Source organism: Leguminivora glycinivorella, chromosome Z (assembly GCF_023078275.1).
Source record: "Leguminivora glycinivorella isolate SPB_JAAS2020 chromosome Z, LegGlyc_1.1, whole genome shotgun sequence".
Taxonomy (NCBI): Eukaryota; Metazoa; Arthropoda; class Insecta; order Lepidoptera; family Tortricidae; genus Leguminivora; species Leguminivora glycinivorella.
In genome coordinates, this window is record NC_062998.1 from 13,536,964 (window position 1) to 13,555,643 (window position 18,680).

General features: G+C 35.4%; 2 protein-coding genes across 3 annotated transcripts in view; one reads left to right on the top strand and one right to left on the bottom strand.

The window, feature by feature from the left end:
- Positions 1-1,767: 1,767 nt before the first annotated feature.
- LOC125241729 (parafibromin) lies at positions 1,768-10,234 on the bottom strand. 2 transcript variants are annotated; one of them, XM_048150335.1, is made up of 13 exons: positions 9,945-10,219; positions 9,565-9,718; positions 9,365-9,470; positions 9,165-9,284; positions 7,812-7,957; positions 7,518-7,734; positions 6,729-6,900; positions 6,500-6,631; positions 5,734-5,908; positions 4,809-4,920; positions 3,099-3,240; positions 2,518-2,659; positions 1,768-1,998 (listed from the first exon to the last, which is right to left on the bottom strand). In XM_048150335.1, exons 2-13 carry the CDS (start codon positions 9,693-9,695, stop codon positions 1,962-1,964), a joined length of 1,632 nt encoding a protein of 543 aa, XP_048006292.1. In that variant the 5' UTR covers positions 9,696-9,718; positions 9,945-10,219; the 3' UTR covers positions 1,768-1,961. The 2 variants fall into 2 exon arrangements, with proteins under 2 accessions (XP_048006292.1, XP_048006293.1); XM_048150336.1 differs by lacking the exons at positions 1,768-1,998; positions 2,518-2,659; positions 3,099-3,240 and adding an exon at positions 4,101-4,539 and having other exon boundaries at positions 9,945-10,234.
- A 1,020-nt stretch (positions 10,235-11,254) lies between these two features.
- The window catches only part of LOC125240631 (guanine nucleotide-releasing factor 2), a 64,262-nt gene continuing 56,836 nt past the window's right edge, over positions 11,255-18,680 (top strand). The window contains exon 1 of the mRNA XM_048148618.1: positions 11,255-11,419. Coding sequence (XP_048004575.1) covers positions 11,383-11,419 — 37 coding nt within the window. The 5' untranslated portion in view covers positions 11,255-11,382. The remainder of the gene's footprint in view (positions 11,420-18,680) is intronic.

Genomic DNA, 18,680 nt, shown 5'->3' on the forward strand with positions numbered 1-18,680 from the left:
CATTTAAATCTAACATCAGCGTTTTTGTCATCACGCACGCACACAATGATAACTGTTATACTCAATGAGATATACTGGTATACTCAATAACAACTGCGTAGGTCCGCCGGCGGCTTCTCCGATCACTTAGTATGCTTTGGAATATAACTATTCGTCGCTGCATGTTAATAATAATAATGAAAGGAATATATTGAGTATATCAATAAATAAATGTACAAATACATACATAAATAATTAGTAAAGGAAGAACGGTAGGTCAAAGAGAAGAATTAGGGAAGATACGTAATAGGCTAGTTTCCTTCTAGTCAAATCAGCTTCTTTTTATGAACTGTCAAAACGATTTGCTAATATGGAATTACTATGAAATACTGAGGAGTGACGTCACGGTCAATTAATTTACTTTGTATCTTTCTTTTCGACTTATTAAATAGAAATTATGTTTAAAAATAACTACTGTCCATATTTTTCTTCTAATTATGTGGTGCTTTATTTTTATTTTGTGTACTGCATAAAATATTATATTTTAAGTATAGGAAACTAGCCTATTGTAGGGTAGTATCCGAGAACTAAATAATTATATACCTAATTATAGGAAGAAAAACATGCGGTTTACATTCTTGTAATTTAATTTTTGTCATGCAGCCTTAACTGAACTAATTTTCTGGACTTAACTTTAAAGGAGAGGACCATACTAAAATACAGGCTGTAGATTCAATGTTATACGGGTTATACCTCTTTATCAAACACTCGTTTCTGCCAGGAAAACTTTTGAGGTTTTGTTTATAACATATCTACCACGATCAATATCCTCATTTATCCAACAGAAAACACAAAAACGTTTCTGAATCGTTATATACCGTGCAATCATTAATCATTAAGTATCTTGCCTATTTAGGTACATAACTTACATAAGGGTGTATAGGGGATGGAGACATTGGGCATTTGTCAATAAAGAGTACTGTAGCATTGTTTAAAAATGCCACTTTTGGCATTAGTGACTATCTCTACTCAGAATCGCAAATTCTTTTCATTCCAAAATCAATAAAGCACCTACAATTTAATGATGTTTTCTAACCTTTCCTTCGTATTCGAAAACATGGTAAAGCCTGTTCAGAAATATGACTTATCAAGAGGGCGTTGTTATCCTCATATGTACGGTGACAGTTCAGTATAGTATGAAGAAAATAGTCCTAATGAAATTCCGCAACATGGCACATGTTCAGATATTTCTGGTCAGGCTTAGAATATATAAAAAACTTTAGATATGTCCTATTGGGTTCAAAAGAACGTGAACTTCATCAGCACAAACGCATAATATTCACAGAACGGCACTGATCCCACCAAACGCGAGTAAGTCATGAGCTATCGGCAATAAAAACAAACAAAAGACAGTCGCTTCCCTTGTAAATAAAAGAGAGCGAGCGATTTTAGTTCATAACTCGCCCGCGCTGTCAACGCGTCTCTTTTATTTACACGGGAGCGGCTATTTTTTGGGACTTTAGGTGGGACCAGTGCCTTTCTGTGAATATTATGCGTTTGTGCTGATACCTTAGGCACTGGGACCAGTGCCTCGCACATGTGTTGACAGACAGCCTCAGACACTGAAAAGTATTGAGAAAGTCTGACAGGCTGCCCGCTATCTGAACAGAGTCCACTTTTGTATTTTAAAGTGTATAAAATGCAATATACCTAAGGGTAAATTAATTTGCTACAAGTGTGGACTAAGGTAATATGATTCGAGGATCAACATTAAATAATAATAATGGGTGGTTTCAATCAAACTATTTGTATTGTACACAGTAGGTAATTTTTTCTAGATAATCTAGATACATATACATAATAGTACATTCGACTTAAAAACTATAAAAAACGGTTCGCTCCGAAGTCAATACATAATAATAATATTATACACACGGTATCATCAATAATTTGAGAGCTCTATAAAGCTTCACATGGGTAAACTAGAATCTAAGATGAGGTTTATTCTTCATCATGTGCCTGTAACAAGAGAGGAATAATTAATATTTTGAATAGTAAAAATATTACTTTACATTATCCTGAAGAACACGAGAGCAAAAGAAGATATTGTAGTAAGTATGTATGGAATGCATATAGACTTACTGCGTTTTAACTTTGAGGAGCAGCGTGAGATACGAGATTTTTTAAAAGTAGTGACAATATAAGACTGATAAGCATCAAGTGTTTTTAGGACTTCCCTGAAAAAAAAAATCGAATCCGTTGTTAGGGGTAAATTTTATTCCCTTAGCATGCTAGAACCTCTGCACAAGAGGAACTTTTTTTGGTCTCGGATGAAACTTAAACACAGTGTTCCAAATCTAAATCGCGCCTACATGTAAGGTTCCGAAAGTAACGGACTTTCGGCATGCGAACTCGTATTATACTTACATTGCGGACTGTTGAGGTTGCAACCAATTCAGCACACCGATCAAATACCGCAATGGAACTGGCATACGAGTTCTCGCACTGTGTAAATAGGCCAACATAACAACGACTCACTTGTCCAGTGTCTCCCAGAAGCCGAGCAGCACGGCGCGGTCAAGATGCCGCTTGGTGCGGCTCAGGTTGAGCACGGTGACCGCCCACCGCGACACGTTTGCGTCTAACTTCATCTCGTCGAACTTCAGGTGGAACGCGCAAACTGTAACGTACGATAAGTTAGTTAGATATTCATTCGTTTTTGGAATCGACATGTTCATTACCTTGCTAGCTATTTTCAAGATAAAGAGTTGGGTTTCCAATGAATATCACTATTTTTATAACAAGAAACGATTTCTTCACATACACATGGGTATAAATTATAATAGTACTTCTAGCTTTTGCCCGCGGCTTCGCTCGCGCTAGAAAGCGACAAAAAGTAGCCTATGTCACTCTCCATCCCTTCAACTTTAAAAAATCACGTCACTTCGTCGCTCCGTTTTCCCGTGAAAGACGGACAAACAAACAAACACACAATGTGTCAATTTCTATAAAAAGTGTCACTTGATCTCCGGGATCCTTCAATAAATTTCAAATTGACATATCAACCAGTCTCGTTCTGTTCTAGCAGCAAGACAACCTTAAGGAAAGGATATACTCACTGTTGGCAAAGATCTGCACTGGATTCCCGTCCCAGGGCCAGCCCTTGAACTGCCAGGCAGGTCCCTGCACGAACACCGCCACCACGCGGTCCCACTCGGCGGCAGACAGCCGGCTCGGGTTGTCCACCACGCGGTATGGAACCTGAACCACACCCGATACATGAACCTCTAACATAATCAATGCACCTTATTGTATTGTCATTAGTGTAAGAGTTTCCCCAAACCTAACGACGCGGAATCAGCTCTAGCCGACCAAAAATTTCGATTACGGTTCGTTACAATCACATCTTATTTCCTAAAACGTCGCAATGCCAAAACAGATTAGTCTTATAATGTCTAAAACTTGAAATGACTTATACCTACTTCTCAAATTACCGTATTTACAAAATGTCTAAAAGTCAAATTAACTTAGAACTGAAACTTCACTTTCTCAAAATGCCAAAAATGCAGTTTCCATGACAACTGTATTTTTACAGCTTTTCATAAATAGTTAGCATTAATTAACTAAATGAATACTAAAGTTAATAATAAAAAACACATTGCAAGGAATATAATGCACACAGTAAATAAAATTTTAGGTATTCTGAGAAAGTGTCATTTTGAATTTTGTTTATTATGAAACTAATACATTTCGGATACTGGATGTAATGTCCAATGTCATCTTGGCATTTTGATGTATTGAAAATTGGTATTTTTGTAATTTTAGACATTTTACTACTAATTCGTTTGAACATTGCGACATTTTAAGAACATGTAAGAGCGTGCGACTTTCGATCCGGAGGTCGCGGGTTCGAACCCCGGCTCGTACCAATGAGTTTTCGGAACTTATGTGCGAAATGTCATTTGATATTTGCCAGTCGCTTTTCGGTGAAGGAAAACATCGTGAGGAAACCGGACTAATTCCAATAAGGCCTAGTTACCCTTCGGGTTGAAAGGTCAGATGGCAGTCGCTTTCGTAAAAACTAGTGCCTACGCCAAAGTTTGGGATTAGTTGTCAAAGCGGACCCCAGGCTCCCATGAGCCGTGGCAAATGCCAGGATAACGCAAGGAAAAAGAAGAAGAAGTTATTATAAAATTTGGTTGTAACGAACCATAATCAAAATTGCTTGTTAAATATGAAGACGATTACGCGTCGTCGCTGAACGTATGCGTACGCATGTTCAAACCAACGAGCGATTTTGGCCGGCGAAATCCGATTCCGCGTCGATATGTTTGGGGAGACTCTTAGGTAGAAATTAACAGAGGTTCGCAAATTTTTAAGAACAAGAGGTGTCATTTTGAATGCCATACGCCATCGATGTCGCAATTAACTTCCATTTCAACATATTCTAATAGTGCGAATAAGTGGACGGCTTAACACACGTGTTCTCAGTGGCGATAAAAGGGGTAAAAGATAAAACAACATTATGAACACAACAGCACATACCAGCTCATCAACTGACTGAAAAATAGAAGCACAATTAAATACAAGCTCTATATGACTACCCTACCCTACCTTGTACTAATATAGTATTACTAATATGTGTCTAGCCGGTCCCCTCTCGGGTACACTGAAGCGGAGATTTCAATCTATTCGGGCAAAGTTGTAGGGTTAGTGCTGACGTAGCGTTATTCACGTTTATAACGCGAGTTTTAATATGCCTACTTGGAACTAAATATATCTTTTGCTATGACTTGTTAATGTTTGTATGAAATAAGTGTGATATTTACCGTAATCGCGAAGTTGTTTACGGGCATGTTTTCACCGCCCTTTCTTCTCTGAAGGAGTACTTCGTTCTCGCGCACTGCGCCTTCGGCTTTCTTTTGCTCCACTGGCACGAATCTGGTGAAATAATGAACATTAAAATATGACAATTTAAGGATCTTACGGGTAAATTAATAATTTGTTGTTTAGGATATTTGGTAAGTTTCATAATAACTCCAATATGAGGCAAAAAAAACATGTACTTAATTAAGTTTATCACAAATATTTTTAAAACTTTCTATTCATAAACATAAACATAATGTTGCATGGCACCTCAATTGACAACATTTCATATTTTTGAGTACTACTTTTTATTGTTTGGTTTGAAAGAACTCAATACTAAAAGATACACGTATTTTTTTATTTTTCCAAAAACTGCTATTTTAATGAGAAATTCCCTTTTTATTACTGCTTCGAGCAGAAAGAGCAAACGACAAAATCATTCCAAAAAAAAGTTTTAACAGTCAGCTTAAACAGTCCGGTATGTCTGACTGTCAAGTGTCACTGTCAACCACTAGTGAATGACTACGAATCATAGACTAAGCCATGATTTTTTTAATATCTTTGCTACGAACTGTGATAAGTTTCACTGTCAAACTCAAGTGACATCCCAACTGGAAGATTTTTTTGATATAGTGGCAGATCTAAATCAGCTATTTGACGTCACTTCCCCTTTAAACCATTTTTAAGATTTTTTATACTAAAAATGCGGAAAAAAAAATAAAAAAATGATTTATGTGATCTACAAGCGTATATCTCAAAATGGTTTTCGATTTAGGGACATTGAAAATTTTGAAACGTTGTCAATTGATTTTTTCTTCAGTTACCATCTCCAAATATTCGACAAATTAAATTGTACGTAGTAGCCGGAAATTTGTACTATGTACTTACTTGTGCTCTTGCAGCATGTCCTTAACATTGTACATGGATATGAGCGCGGTGGCGGCGGCCGGTATGATGATGATGGGTGTGCGCGAGGGCCGCTTGCCACCGCCGGCGGGCGGGCGCGCCGCGGCCACCGGCAGCAGCTCGCGCCGCCCCGGCGTCCCCGACGATACTGGCATTTCTGTCAATGACAACTCTTGTCAGACACACTGAGGCCGATAGTCCACTATCATAGAAATATGATCATAATTCATAGGCAACATGCCGTCCTTTTTCTTTACCGAGAAAAAGGGAGGCATACAGACCTATGATCATATATATGATAGTGTACTTTCGGCCTAAAAGAGGTATTTTAGCAACCTAAAAACACTGTTAGGTTATGTAGAAGAGCTCAGAGTAGTCAGAGTAGTGCTGTCCGTTTTTTACGCAACAAGCATAATGGTTGTCGACTTGCGGAAAATGCCCAATATGTATAACTGCCCAATATATCTCTTGTCAATCAACACTTAAAGTTCTCGCGCTTTGTACACATATTTAGTCACACACAGAGGTCGAACGCGATTAATTAACATTATTTTACCTTTTTTCCAACGTGTCTTCCGCGACCACGGCCAGTGCAACCTGGCCGAAACGTTGGAAAAAAGGTAAAATAATGTGATCTTATCAATCATACAAGGTACACAGTTTTTTTTTTCAACTTTTTTACAACACAGCATGCATTATCATCGGGTAAGGCCTAGCCAGTTTGGTCAAGAAATAATAAATAACTTACGTGGCATTGGCCGCTGCTGACTAGGATTCTGAGGGGTGCGCGCTGCGAGGGGAGCACTTGGGCCTTCCGTCACTGACTTCAACGTCATGCCGTGATATGTTCCCATGGTGTCGATTTTGAAGCCCTCCGTTTCTGAGAATAAAAAGTTTTTGTTAGTTCATATTATAGTTAGACATTAAGACGTAAAAATAAGTTGTTTTACCTAGAGAGAAGTACGAGTAATACTGACCTTCTTTCCTAGTTATAAATCTTTCCTGATCGTATCTGTTGTACTGCGCCTGCTGTGCGGGTAAAGCAGTAGGCTGGGGCAACACTACTGGCTGCGGCCGCGGCACGCCAGGCCTACCTTCTTCGCGCGCACGGATACCTTGCAGCAGTGCCATAATACTTCTGGCAAATATCTGTTGGTAACATAAATAATTAGAATTTTTTGATGCTATTAACATAGCCATGTTTTTGTAATTTCTTCATAATGTATTGAAAAAGTTATTGTTACTAACACACTACACAGATATACTGGGCATTCAGCACACTTACAGTATGATTAACATCAGTTAATGATTCGGGTTTTATATCTATCTTGCTCGCACTTATGCGATCCCGGTAAGAACTGAAGTCGGGTAAAAGCCGAATTGTTAACTGATTTTAATCACACTGTAACCTTGCTCAAATCAATAGATATTTGCAGTACTGTCTAATTGTGGTACAGAAATCACTCAATTAACTTGTGCCAATCAAACAAGGTCACAGCATAAGGGAAGTCTCAGTATAATGTCCAACTCATCCTCTGACTGCCACTGCATCATCACTAATACTCTTTATTGCACACTTTAATATAATGAAATAATACAGGCAGAGGCAGCAAGCAGGCAGTGTTACCATTATGAAGTCAGCTTGTGTAGCGGTGCCACCTTGTCAGTAATCATTTATTTTGACTTTTGGTCTTCGTATATTTTTCCATTATAAATAGCTATAATGTCAGTATAATATTTGATTAAAAATAATAAATTTGACTTACTTTTCCATTACTTTGTAGTACTGTAGTCCTTGTCCTCCATTGCCTCTCCCGACTTATAATGTGATTCACATCATAATCTAAGATAGCTCTTAGATCTGACCCGACAACACCAAGAGTATCAGAGTAGTCATTACTTTTGATTGTAGTCCTCTTTTTGGCTAAACGTTTTGCTTTAATTGCTGCAATTTTCTCCACTGACATAGCTTCTGACAATGATCTATAATTAAAACATGATATTAGGCATTGCATGGTTACTTTATCTACAAAGAAATGTGAATAGTAATATCAACTTACTTGATATTGTCAACGGTGACAGAGGCTTCTTTAGTAACCTCAAGACGGGCAGCAAGCTGCTCACGAACTTTCTGTACATGGGTCTCTTCAATACGTGGCTTTTTAGCCACTGATTCACCAACCTCATTGTCATGGGTACGCTTAACCTATATAAAAAATAATATTACAAATACAGCTTCTATTTTATTAAAAATAAAAACTACTATTGTGTGTGGAGACTAGATAAGCAACAGTTTTTTGCAAGTTCAGGTCAAAATCGTAAAGGCTCCTAAAGACTAGGAGTGAGAACTTAGTAATGAAATTCACTTTACTTCATGTACAAACTAAAATTAAGTCTTAAAATAGATAATAAAGACTGTATCGTTAAGTATGAGGACAACTTTGAGTAGCCGTATTTATTTGCTATTATATTTTTTTCTTAAAACAAGACATAGGCTTAATAAGGCACATAATAAGGTTCACATTTTGTCCTAGAAACTCGACGTAAAGCAAGTGGTTTAGACAGTATTGACTTAATCCTCCCGAGTAACAATTACGATTCCGGACAAATGCTACTAGAAAATTCACAAAGTGCGTAAAAAACGATACGATTGCGAAAAAAAATTGTACTGTGTGAACCTCAATGACATATGATCCACAAAGCAGAATATCTGGACATAGTCTAGCCATAGTTATTTTTAAGAAATAAAGTTCAGGATCTGTGTATGGCGACCATTTAGAGAATGTGGCATGGTGCTTCCTCTAACTCTGACTTTGATGTCGAATTTAACTATCATACACTGTTTATATCGATTTGGTTTAGGCACTGTTCAAACACCGTGAATGTCAGTTAGACTTTGGCCTATGGCTAATTTTTTTATCTGTTTCTCTCATCCTGCTTGCATCAAAAATTTACGACAATCCGGAATGTTGCTCAAAATAGCGTTTTTTTTAATTATATAAATTCACCGCATTTATTCTGCAAGTACCCAATTGAAAAACCATGAAGAGGACTCTTAAAGAATATATTTTGGCAGCATATTAATCTTTGTTTGTTGAAATCGTACAAACAGTCATTGAAATATTCTCAAATTAAGCCAGATAGGGGTTGTCCGAAATTTATTTGCTAGACCTTAATGAAAGTACCATAAAGTCTCTAAAATAAAAATAAAATTAGGCCTTCTTATATCAAATAGTGCTTACCAATACCTTCAGATCATACTCTCGGAACATAATAATATAAAATTATGCACACGTCAACATTTAGACGAGGTTTGTTTTGTCCTTATACTTATCGATACAGTCCTTATGTGAATATGTCAGTATCTACTAGCAGAGGTACAAAGTTAAAAAGTACATTTCCTAAAGTAGTACCTGTGTTGGAATTTCCAGAGGGGCACTTTTGTCAATTGAAGCACAAGTTGCAGTTTCACCATTCAAATAAGCCAATATTTCCTTACGATCTGGACGACGCACTGCAGGTATATTAGCAGCCTAGAATCAGAAACAAACAGAATATTCGTTAAGACAGCAACATAAAGAGAAAAAAATGATATGTCTGAAATGTGACTTACCGCTGCTTGTCTGACATACACTGGATGAGTTAAGTGTATATTTTTGAGAATAAACAGAAGACATTCCAATGTATAATATTCTTTTATACTGCCTTCTTTGCCAGGTCTAGAAAAAATAAAAAATACCAATGTACTATCTGAAACACTGTCAGGTGCATACATTTTAAGCATTATAAATTAAATAACACATGGATGCTCACCCCCACATAAGGTAGTTAGTCTTAACATTCTTCGGCCAAGAAAACTCTCCGAAAATTATTTGATTATCGCGTTCCACTATTTCTTTTTTATTTACATTATACTGCCGGAGTAAACTGAGCGGGTCCGCCATGATTGCTTTACTTCGTTACTGTCCTGAAATCCACAGCAATTGTACAATTAACCTGGTCCATATGTTCAACTGATGTAACATAACAAATTTAAAGCATTCTTTTCACTGATACTTTCTTATTATAGCCAACGTATTAAGGATTTCGCGTCTTGTGACGTAGTCTTTAATCACTGACATAAAATATAAATTCATTGAATATTACCACGCACAGCGTTCAGAATGTACGCTAAATAAAATGTGTATACATACCTTCTAAACAATAACGCGATCCACCAAATAATAATCACAATGTTTTACTTTCCAAAAGTAAAAGAATCCTTGTTGCACAAGTTTACACTACCTCATTGCCTTGCTTTGCTTGCCTGCCTCAGAAAAAATGCACAGATAATAGCAAAATTAATTAAACGTCAGCTTCTACTTCGTTTACAAAGATAGCTAAAATAATCAAGACGTGTGATTATTCTGGCTTGTATTTTATTAAAACACCACTAAATTGTACTTTGAAATTAATTATTCACAAATGCAAAGTATGCGACAACCGTCACGATTTAGCTCCACGTTATCACTGACTTCTCTCAACAAAAATCCTTTGAATTTGCCCTCCTCCCTTTTGGCCTTTTCGCTCCGCGCACACGGATGCAACAGTTGCACGCGCGACATTTTTTGTCTCTGTCGTGCGTACAAGGAGTGACGACAGAGACAAAAAATGTCGCTGTGCAACTGTTGCATCCGTGTGCGCGGGCCCTTCGGCCCCTATGACAGACGGGCGAACCGGACTGCATCTCACCCACTTTTACTGGAGTAATAAATATTGCACAGGGTTTTTGCACCTGATTATTATGTTGCAATGCAAGCAATAAAGTAAAGTTTGAAAAAAATGCGTAAAAAAGTGAGAAAGAAATATCTTTTTCTCGCCTTCACTTAGGGGATAGCCTTGGCACGGCCGGGTAATGTGTGGGTGTTGCACACAAACTACTAAGAAGATACTACGTATTTGTTGCACTGTGATCGCGTCGCGTGACGCTTGCGATCGAGTTGAGTGGCCTCACGTTTCAACGATGTGTTTCGGCCTTAAAGCTCGGAACACACTACGCGGACGTCCGTCGTAAAACGACCGCGACCGCGACCGATCAGTGTGCACGGAACAAAACATCCAGCGAGCCAGATTTCAATCGGACGTCCATGCGCTCAAGGCCACGTCCACGTCCGTCGACCGATAGTTTGCACGGTTATGTGTAATTTCATTGTCCAGATTCCCGTCCGCGGTCGATTTACGACGGACGTCCACGTAGTGTGTTCCTAGCTTTATACGAAACCATGCAGGATGATTTTCTTTGCTTTCTTGTATGAAATAAAAATTAGAATAATGGAAGTTTTTATTTAATTTTGAGATTTTTTTTTTCAGTTGTAGAATGACTTTTTCTATTTTTAACAGAAAATTATAGCGATATCTGTTGAATGAAAGACAAAATTAAATGAACTTAGTTGGTAGAAAGGTTACTAAACGGAGCAATAGATGGCGTCCGATGCGCTAAATTTAACAAAATATGCAAATTGTTTCTAAACATGGCCGCCGGTCGGTCCTCTTAGTTTATTGATATATTTGTGATTTATTATATATTCAACCCATTGTAAAAGACTTGGAATAAGTGATAACATGCCATAGTGGTGCAAACGACGAATTGAAATGACTTCGACTCCAAAGACTGAGAAATGCGGACAAGGTAAGTTATGCGTGACATTCTAGTCTAGTTATACTTTTCTACGTTCGTTCTTTGGAAATCGAATTCATTTGTATTAAAACTTATATTACTTGGATTAACTTTGTTTTGTGTTTAGAAAGCGCTATATCTCACTTTTATTTTCCGACGAATTACCATGTTCATATGTAGTTCCTTTGTTATTTTCGTTTTAATGTGCACTTGCGATGTGAAAGAAATTCGTATACTTACTATGTTAATATCATTTTTAACCTTGAAGTATCGTCTTTAATCAAATGTATAATTATGAAGTGTATTCAGTTTTACAGGTTTTTACATTTGCGTCAATTTTTAATTAATCATTATGATATTCTTTAAACGCTATCAGTGGGAAGGGGGTGTGGACGGAAGTGTTTCGACTCGTATCAATTCAGCTACCTATGTTAAGCGTATTCCGAAAACATAATACCGCTTAGCCTACGGAAATTAGAAGAAAGATAACTACCTGCCTCTTATCGCCAATAACTTAAACAGCTTTTTAGTTTTGCTTGCAAAAAGTAAATAAACAAAACATATTAACAAATGCATTAAAATCTTATTACTTTTATCACAAACTATTTATAGAAAATCACACTTTTACTGAGAGTATTAGAAACTTGTATTAACATATTACAGTTTTATTATAACTTTGTATCTTCTATCATAGAAAACACTACAGCACAGGTTTCATGATAAATAAAGAGGATATGGGTGATTCTAAGTTAAGAGGTACTTTCGACGGCACTGACAAAAAAATATATTTTTTCAGGATAATACTTCATAATAACATATTTATTTTATAAAACTAAATGTTTTCTACCTGGGCACTCAAAATTATTACAGAAATTCATGTAAATTAGTCACAATCAGCTCTAATGTAGGAAAAATGTCTCTCCCCTGGCCTGTCCCCCAACCGAATTTATTTGTCAACAAGTAATTATGACTTTGTTAAAATTCACTTATTATTTTAATAGCCTTAATTTTACAAACATAAATAACTAAGGAACAGTATTTTATGAGTGGAATTTCTTATATTACTGTATTTAACAACAATTATGAACTCCAAACTTTGTCCTCCTCGTTTCGTGTCTCGTCCCCTGGCTTTTTAGTTTTCGTTCAAAAGTCGGTTTAATTTGTTAATCTGTGGAGGTCCTGTCGTCTAATACACAGGGTGTTATGTGAAGTTACCGTCAAGAGGCGCGTAAGGCAACTATGCATCCGTTTTGTTGATTATTTCGGCCACGGCACTCGCTGGGTACAGAAATGTTGAGTGAATGCAGTCTTTCCTCTGGTCACTTTTATTTCACAATCATTTGTTTAAATACTAATATATATAACAATATCCACTGTAAATGTTGAATATATTGTTACGTTTATTTATGAATTGCGTACGAGAAACACTTTTACAGCTATTTTTGATTTTCATCGAAAATGTATCTCCCCTGGCGTATCAAAAAAGCCAGGGGAGATACTTTTGTACTAGTTTTGATTATTTTTATTTCCGTTTTCTCTTAACCTTTGTTTAGCGTTGTACCGGTTTTTATTCTAGCTTTACGATAGAAGGTTTTCTTTCCAGAAAAACGCAACTATTAAGAAAAAAAGAGGACACATTCACATTCAACTTCATATGAAATTTTCGTGAAGCTGTTTAATAAAAAGGTTTAATACTGATATTAAAAGGATAGGCTTTTGTTTACTTGTTGCCTATTGATTGTACATTAAAATTATTTTTGTTTTAATGGATAATATGGAGAAGTGAAAAATAAGGCAACTCATTAAGGAATTATCACTTTTCTTGCTGTAAAAATGTTATGAAATGTAAAGTCTGAGTATAAATAATCAATAATTATAATAAAAACAATAAATAGAGTTATTTCTTAAAAAATAAAACTACATTTTTCATACAACTGTCTCTTCCCTGGTCACAAAGTATCCTCCCCTGTGCAACAGTATCTCCCCTGGACTGAGTATTTCCCCTGGTCGCTGATAAAACACGATAAAACAAATAAATTGACTGGTCCTCTTTGTAAACACTTCAAATTGGCAGTTTTAACTAATACAAATAAACAAATAGGTAAAAAACAACAAAAAAGTTCGCGCCGTCTCTCCATACAACGTATTACCTCTTAACTTAGAATCACCCATATAATATAACACCAGTTTAAAAATAATGTTGAAAGTATTTTGATTTATATGTATAATCAACCAATTGGAACACTAGGCCACTCTACAACCATGTCAAAATGACAAACAGTAAGAGATTTCTTACAATCTGATTTATAATGTCACTATGACATAGTTCTACAGTGGCCTAGGGTTCCAATTGGTTGACTGTACTGCGGATGGACCATGATGAGAATGGTGCTCATACTGTTGTAAACACTTGACTTTTTACTATATACCTAGCCTATAAATAAACCTTAATTAGAAAATCTCATTATAAGTATTAAAAAACAGTATCTTTTGATTAATGAGTGAAACTGGAAGTACAGACTCATTTACAAATGAAGTAGAAAATAAGCATAGGTAATAATAATATGGTCATACATAACTATTAAATCCATGACTTATTAACATTTTTTAATATAACACCATTATTGGTTTTGCCTTCTCTATTAAATTTGTCTCGGCTATGGTTATGGACATTGCTGAGGTTCTTTGGTTTTTCTGATCTGCATTTTAAATGCAAATGAACAGCAGAGGTAGTAATAAAATAGTTACCACCATGGTATTTTTTTATATCAAGTCATTAAAAAATATTATTTAAAATGCAATGTATAATTAAGTAATGGCAATTAGATTCTGGAATTTGGCTAATTTTAAGTATATCAACTCTTCTCAGTCAACTAATGGAATAAAAATATTGTACTTTAGTTAAGTGATTTATGAAGTGACCAGTATGCTTACATATGACTCTATATTTCTGCTAGAGTTGGGCATTCAAGAATAAAATCATTACTTGATTAAGAAATTATAGGTATAAAATGATATGACTTTGTTCATGTCAAAATGATTCCCAAAATTCTATTTTGGTTAGGTATTATATATATTTCATACTGCAATTACTGTTTATTATCTCACTGTTAACTCTAGATTGTATAAAGACGTACTGCACTCCGGGGTCCCAAGATACAGGCTCAGCCTAGTTTGAGATCCGCCAGAGATTCCATTGTTTAATGTGTAACAATAAATAATTTTAATTATTTTTCATGTTTCTGAAAATCTGAATGATATTGACTTGTTTTTAATCATAATCAAGTAAATGTAATCATGAAGTCACGATTTTGATCAGGGTCTGGTAGTTTCTGGTCTATTCATTCTCATATGTCGCCTCATACATCGTGGAGGTCTTGTAGCTAGGAACAATCCATTACAATCACACTTAGAACATTCAGACAGGAGACACATTGAAAGCTTACCTCTCTGTCAAAAACATTGGTCACTGATTATACTTAATCTATGGACAGACAAGACAATGATGTTTTTATAGAGACAATGACGTACTTGGTGTCTCCGTCTCTGGTTTGAATGTACTAAGGGGTATGACCTCTTGGTTCTCATTTTTTCTGTTTTAGATTTAGGTATGTTTAGTAATATTAGTGTCCGGGACACTGATATTACTAAACATCAGACTTCAGCTACCACCAACTAGGTCAACAACTAGGTACAAATAAATACACGTGCTTATCGCTAGTTTTCTACCTGCGATGGTATTTTCGTTTGTTATTGAAATTCGTTTACATGCGTAAACATGTTGATTATCATTAGAACTTAGAACATAATAAATTTATTATCGTGGCAATTTTCAAGTCATTAGCGACGGCGTGGTGATTTTATTGAATTGATAATGAACACATGTCGAAAGGCGATATGAATTCTCTATTATGCGATTCATGGCGTAATATCAATTTTAAATATACATATATTATAGAATTGAGAAAGAAAACTAAAAGTAAGTATTAATATATTAAAACGGCGCGCGTGCTTAAGAGATCGTCAAATAGTAGGAAAACGTAAAATTGGTAGTTTCTATATACGTCCGTTTTTGGACTCAGTAGGACTTATTGATAAGAACAGTTACTTTCTCCTCGTACGTAAAAAATGACGTACGATACACTTGCGAAAAGGAAATTCGAAACTCGATTCGGTTTAAAACACTCCCTTCGGTCGTGTTCTAATGTATCGCCACTCGTTTCGAATTTCCTCTTTTCCGCACTTGTATCGTAATGTACTCTTATTTTATTTCCTCCCATGTTTGGAGAAAAATACTAAGTATATTTGCCTCGGCGGAAATTGCAATTCGTGGTTTCTCGTGTATTGTCGGACTCAGCTTCGCAAAAATAAAGATTGCCGTTTCCAGGCCTCTTCAATAATGTATATTATTCTATATAAACATAAAACAGGATAAAATAGTCATAATTACATTTATAGAAAAAGCGTTAGCGAAAAGGCAGTCCTTACATTTGATAAGTGACATATAGATTTCGTTCAACAATATCTCCAATATTAGCCATTTAAATTCTACTAATAAGAATAATTGAAAACGATTGCTTTAGAACAAATCCAAAAATCTTTAAAAAAAAATCCATTTCACCTTTTTGGCAGACTTTCGAATGGCTAAATCGTTCACTTGACATTCAAAATCGGTCCGTTTTACCAATGAGGTTGATAGTGTTTTTGAATAATCTTCTAATATACAGTGCCGGACAAAATGCATCATACACCGATATATATAAAATAAACTTTCTATTATAATTTCTTTACCCTTAAACTTAATATCACAGTTGTATTGGAAAACTTTTAGCTAATTTCATGGCGTATAATATACAGATAATGATCGTACAATTATTTTTTACATGAGTATAAATATAAATATCAGTACTTTAGGCTCTGGACAAATTTGATCATACAGTAATTAAAATACGAATGAAATGCAATGTAGTAGTGTGTATAGCTTTCATCTGCTTTAGATATCGCTGATTGTCTCGGAGGAACATTTTCCGTTAGAAACTGAAGGTATTTATCTAACCTAAGCTTTTTCCTGTGTGTCTACTAAAGTAGGCAAAGTGGGTATAATTCAGAATGACATTTGATATTTTCTGTATTTTTCCAAAAACTTCCTTAAATTTTGGCTTGGATTGATTACATGAGACTATGTTAGCCATTCAAGCTATTCATTCCTATTAATCATAACATACGCATGAGATATACATACTGGTATTGACGGTATTGTCTTTCAGCCATCGCCCGTCTGAATATATATGATGTGTTTAATAAAGATGACTGAAAGAAAATACTAGTATGTCTATTTCATGCGTTCGTTGTGATTCATAGGATTAAGTAGCTTCAATGGCTAACATAGTCTCATGTTATCAATCCTAGCCAAAATTTAAGGAAGTTTTTGGAAAAACAACGAAAATATCAAATGTTATTCTGAATTATACCCACTTTGCCTACTTTAGTAGGCACACAGGAAAAAGCTTGGGTTAGATAAATACCTTCAGTTTGTAACTGAAAATGTTCCTCCGAGACAAGCAGCAATATCTAAAGCAGATGAAAGCCATACACACTTATACATTGCATTTCATTCGTATTTTAATTACTGTATGATCAAATTTGTCCAGAGCCAAAAGTACTAATATTTATATTTATACCCAACTAAAAAAATAATTGTACAATCATTGATAATATTATGTTATTGTCTGTATGTTGTATGTTGTACGCCATGAAATTAGCTAAAAGTTTTCCAACACAACTGTGATGTTAAGTTTAAGGGTAAAGAAATTATGATAGAAAGTTTATTTTATATGTCGTTGTATGAAGAATTTTGTCCAGCACTGTACATTCATCATCATCCTCCTTGCGTTATCCCGGCATTTGCCACGGCTCATGGGAGCCTGGGGTCCGCTTTGACAACTAATCCCAAGATTTAGGATAATCTTCTAATATACATTATCGCACGGAAAGAAATGTAATCTTAAAATTGTTACACACAGCCTGCTGCATGTGTTAATAAAGGCTAACAAAAAATTCACTAGCCACAACTCAATCCTATTGTTTTGTATTATTGGATACGAAGAATAATTTACAGCGATATGTTAGTAAATAACTTCCGAGTTAGTAGGTATAGTAAAATAATACCATCAGCTATTCGGGTTGTAGGAATAAATCAAATTGCATTTTTCGAGTTAGGATTTAGAAGTATGTAGAGGTAAAAATGTACTGAATGGTCGTGAATGTAATCGATGGTTTTATTTTATTTTATTCATAAGGCACACAAAACACAACATTCAATACATTATTATAGCAGCTACAAGTTACAAGTTTAAAATAAGAATGCCGTCGAAAACATGTATGCACAGCAAGAAAAAATATAAATGAGTATTAAAACCTATCCTAAAATTACAAATTACATTTTTTTTATCACTTTAAATTATATTAAAATTAATAAATAAATTAAACAAATTAAACAATTCATAATTAAATCATCAATTCTAGTTATGTTGTTGTTGTGGTGTACGATGGCCAAGAACCTTGACAACTTGCCTCCTGAATACGGCTAACAGTGAGTTGAAGATATCGACATCGTTATATTTTGAGACCAAATCATTATACTGACGACACAATCTAACCATCGGATTATAGAAAGAGGTATTATTCTTGTAGACCTGAAGGGCAAAAATCTTAGGAGCACGGGTTCTAAAACGAGGAGTATTGAAAGTAATTAGGGATAATAAACTAGGAGAGTGAACATTATGATGTAGCAGTTTATGTAAGAATAAAAAGTCATGTAGACGGCGACGAGATTCAAGGGAGAGGAGGTTAAGTGACTGTAGTCTCTGTTCATAACTCAGACCTGTAAGGTCAGGTTTATACCGATATTTAGGACAACAGTCTGAGACATTTCTTTTGAACTCGCTCAATGTTGCCAGAGTGCACAGCGTAATGAGGAGACCAAATGATACAGGCATACTTGTTTGAGATTATTTAATTTTAATTAGATTAATACATTGAAATGTATGTATGAAGGATTTCAGCTCTAAAGGGAAAGGATAGGTAGCCCTTTATTTCCTGTTATCGAGGCCCGAGTTAGCGAGTTTATACTTAAGGACTTTTAGCAAATCTAGCGATAAACGCATGTTATTTTTGACTTGTTGTCGCTATTACTACTATCAGTAGGTCCAAAAGAGACTATTTAATGTGTATGTAGTCTGCGTAACTTATTTATAAATATTGTTCGCGCTAA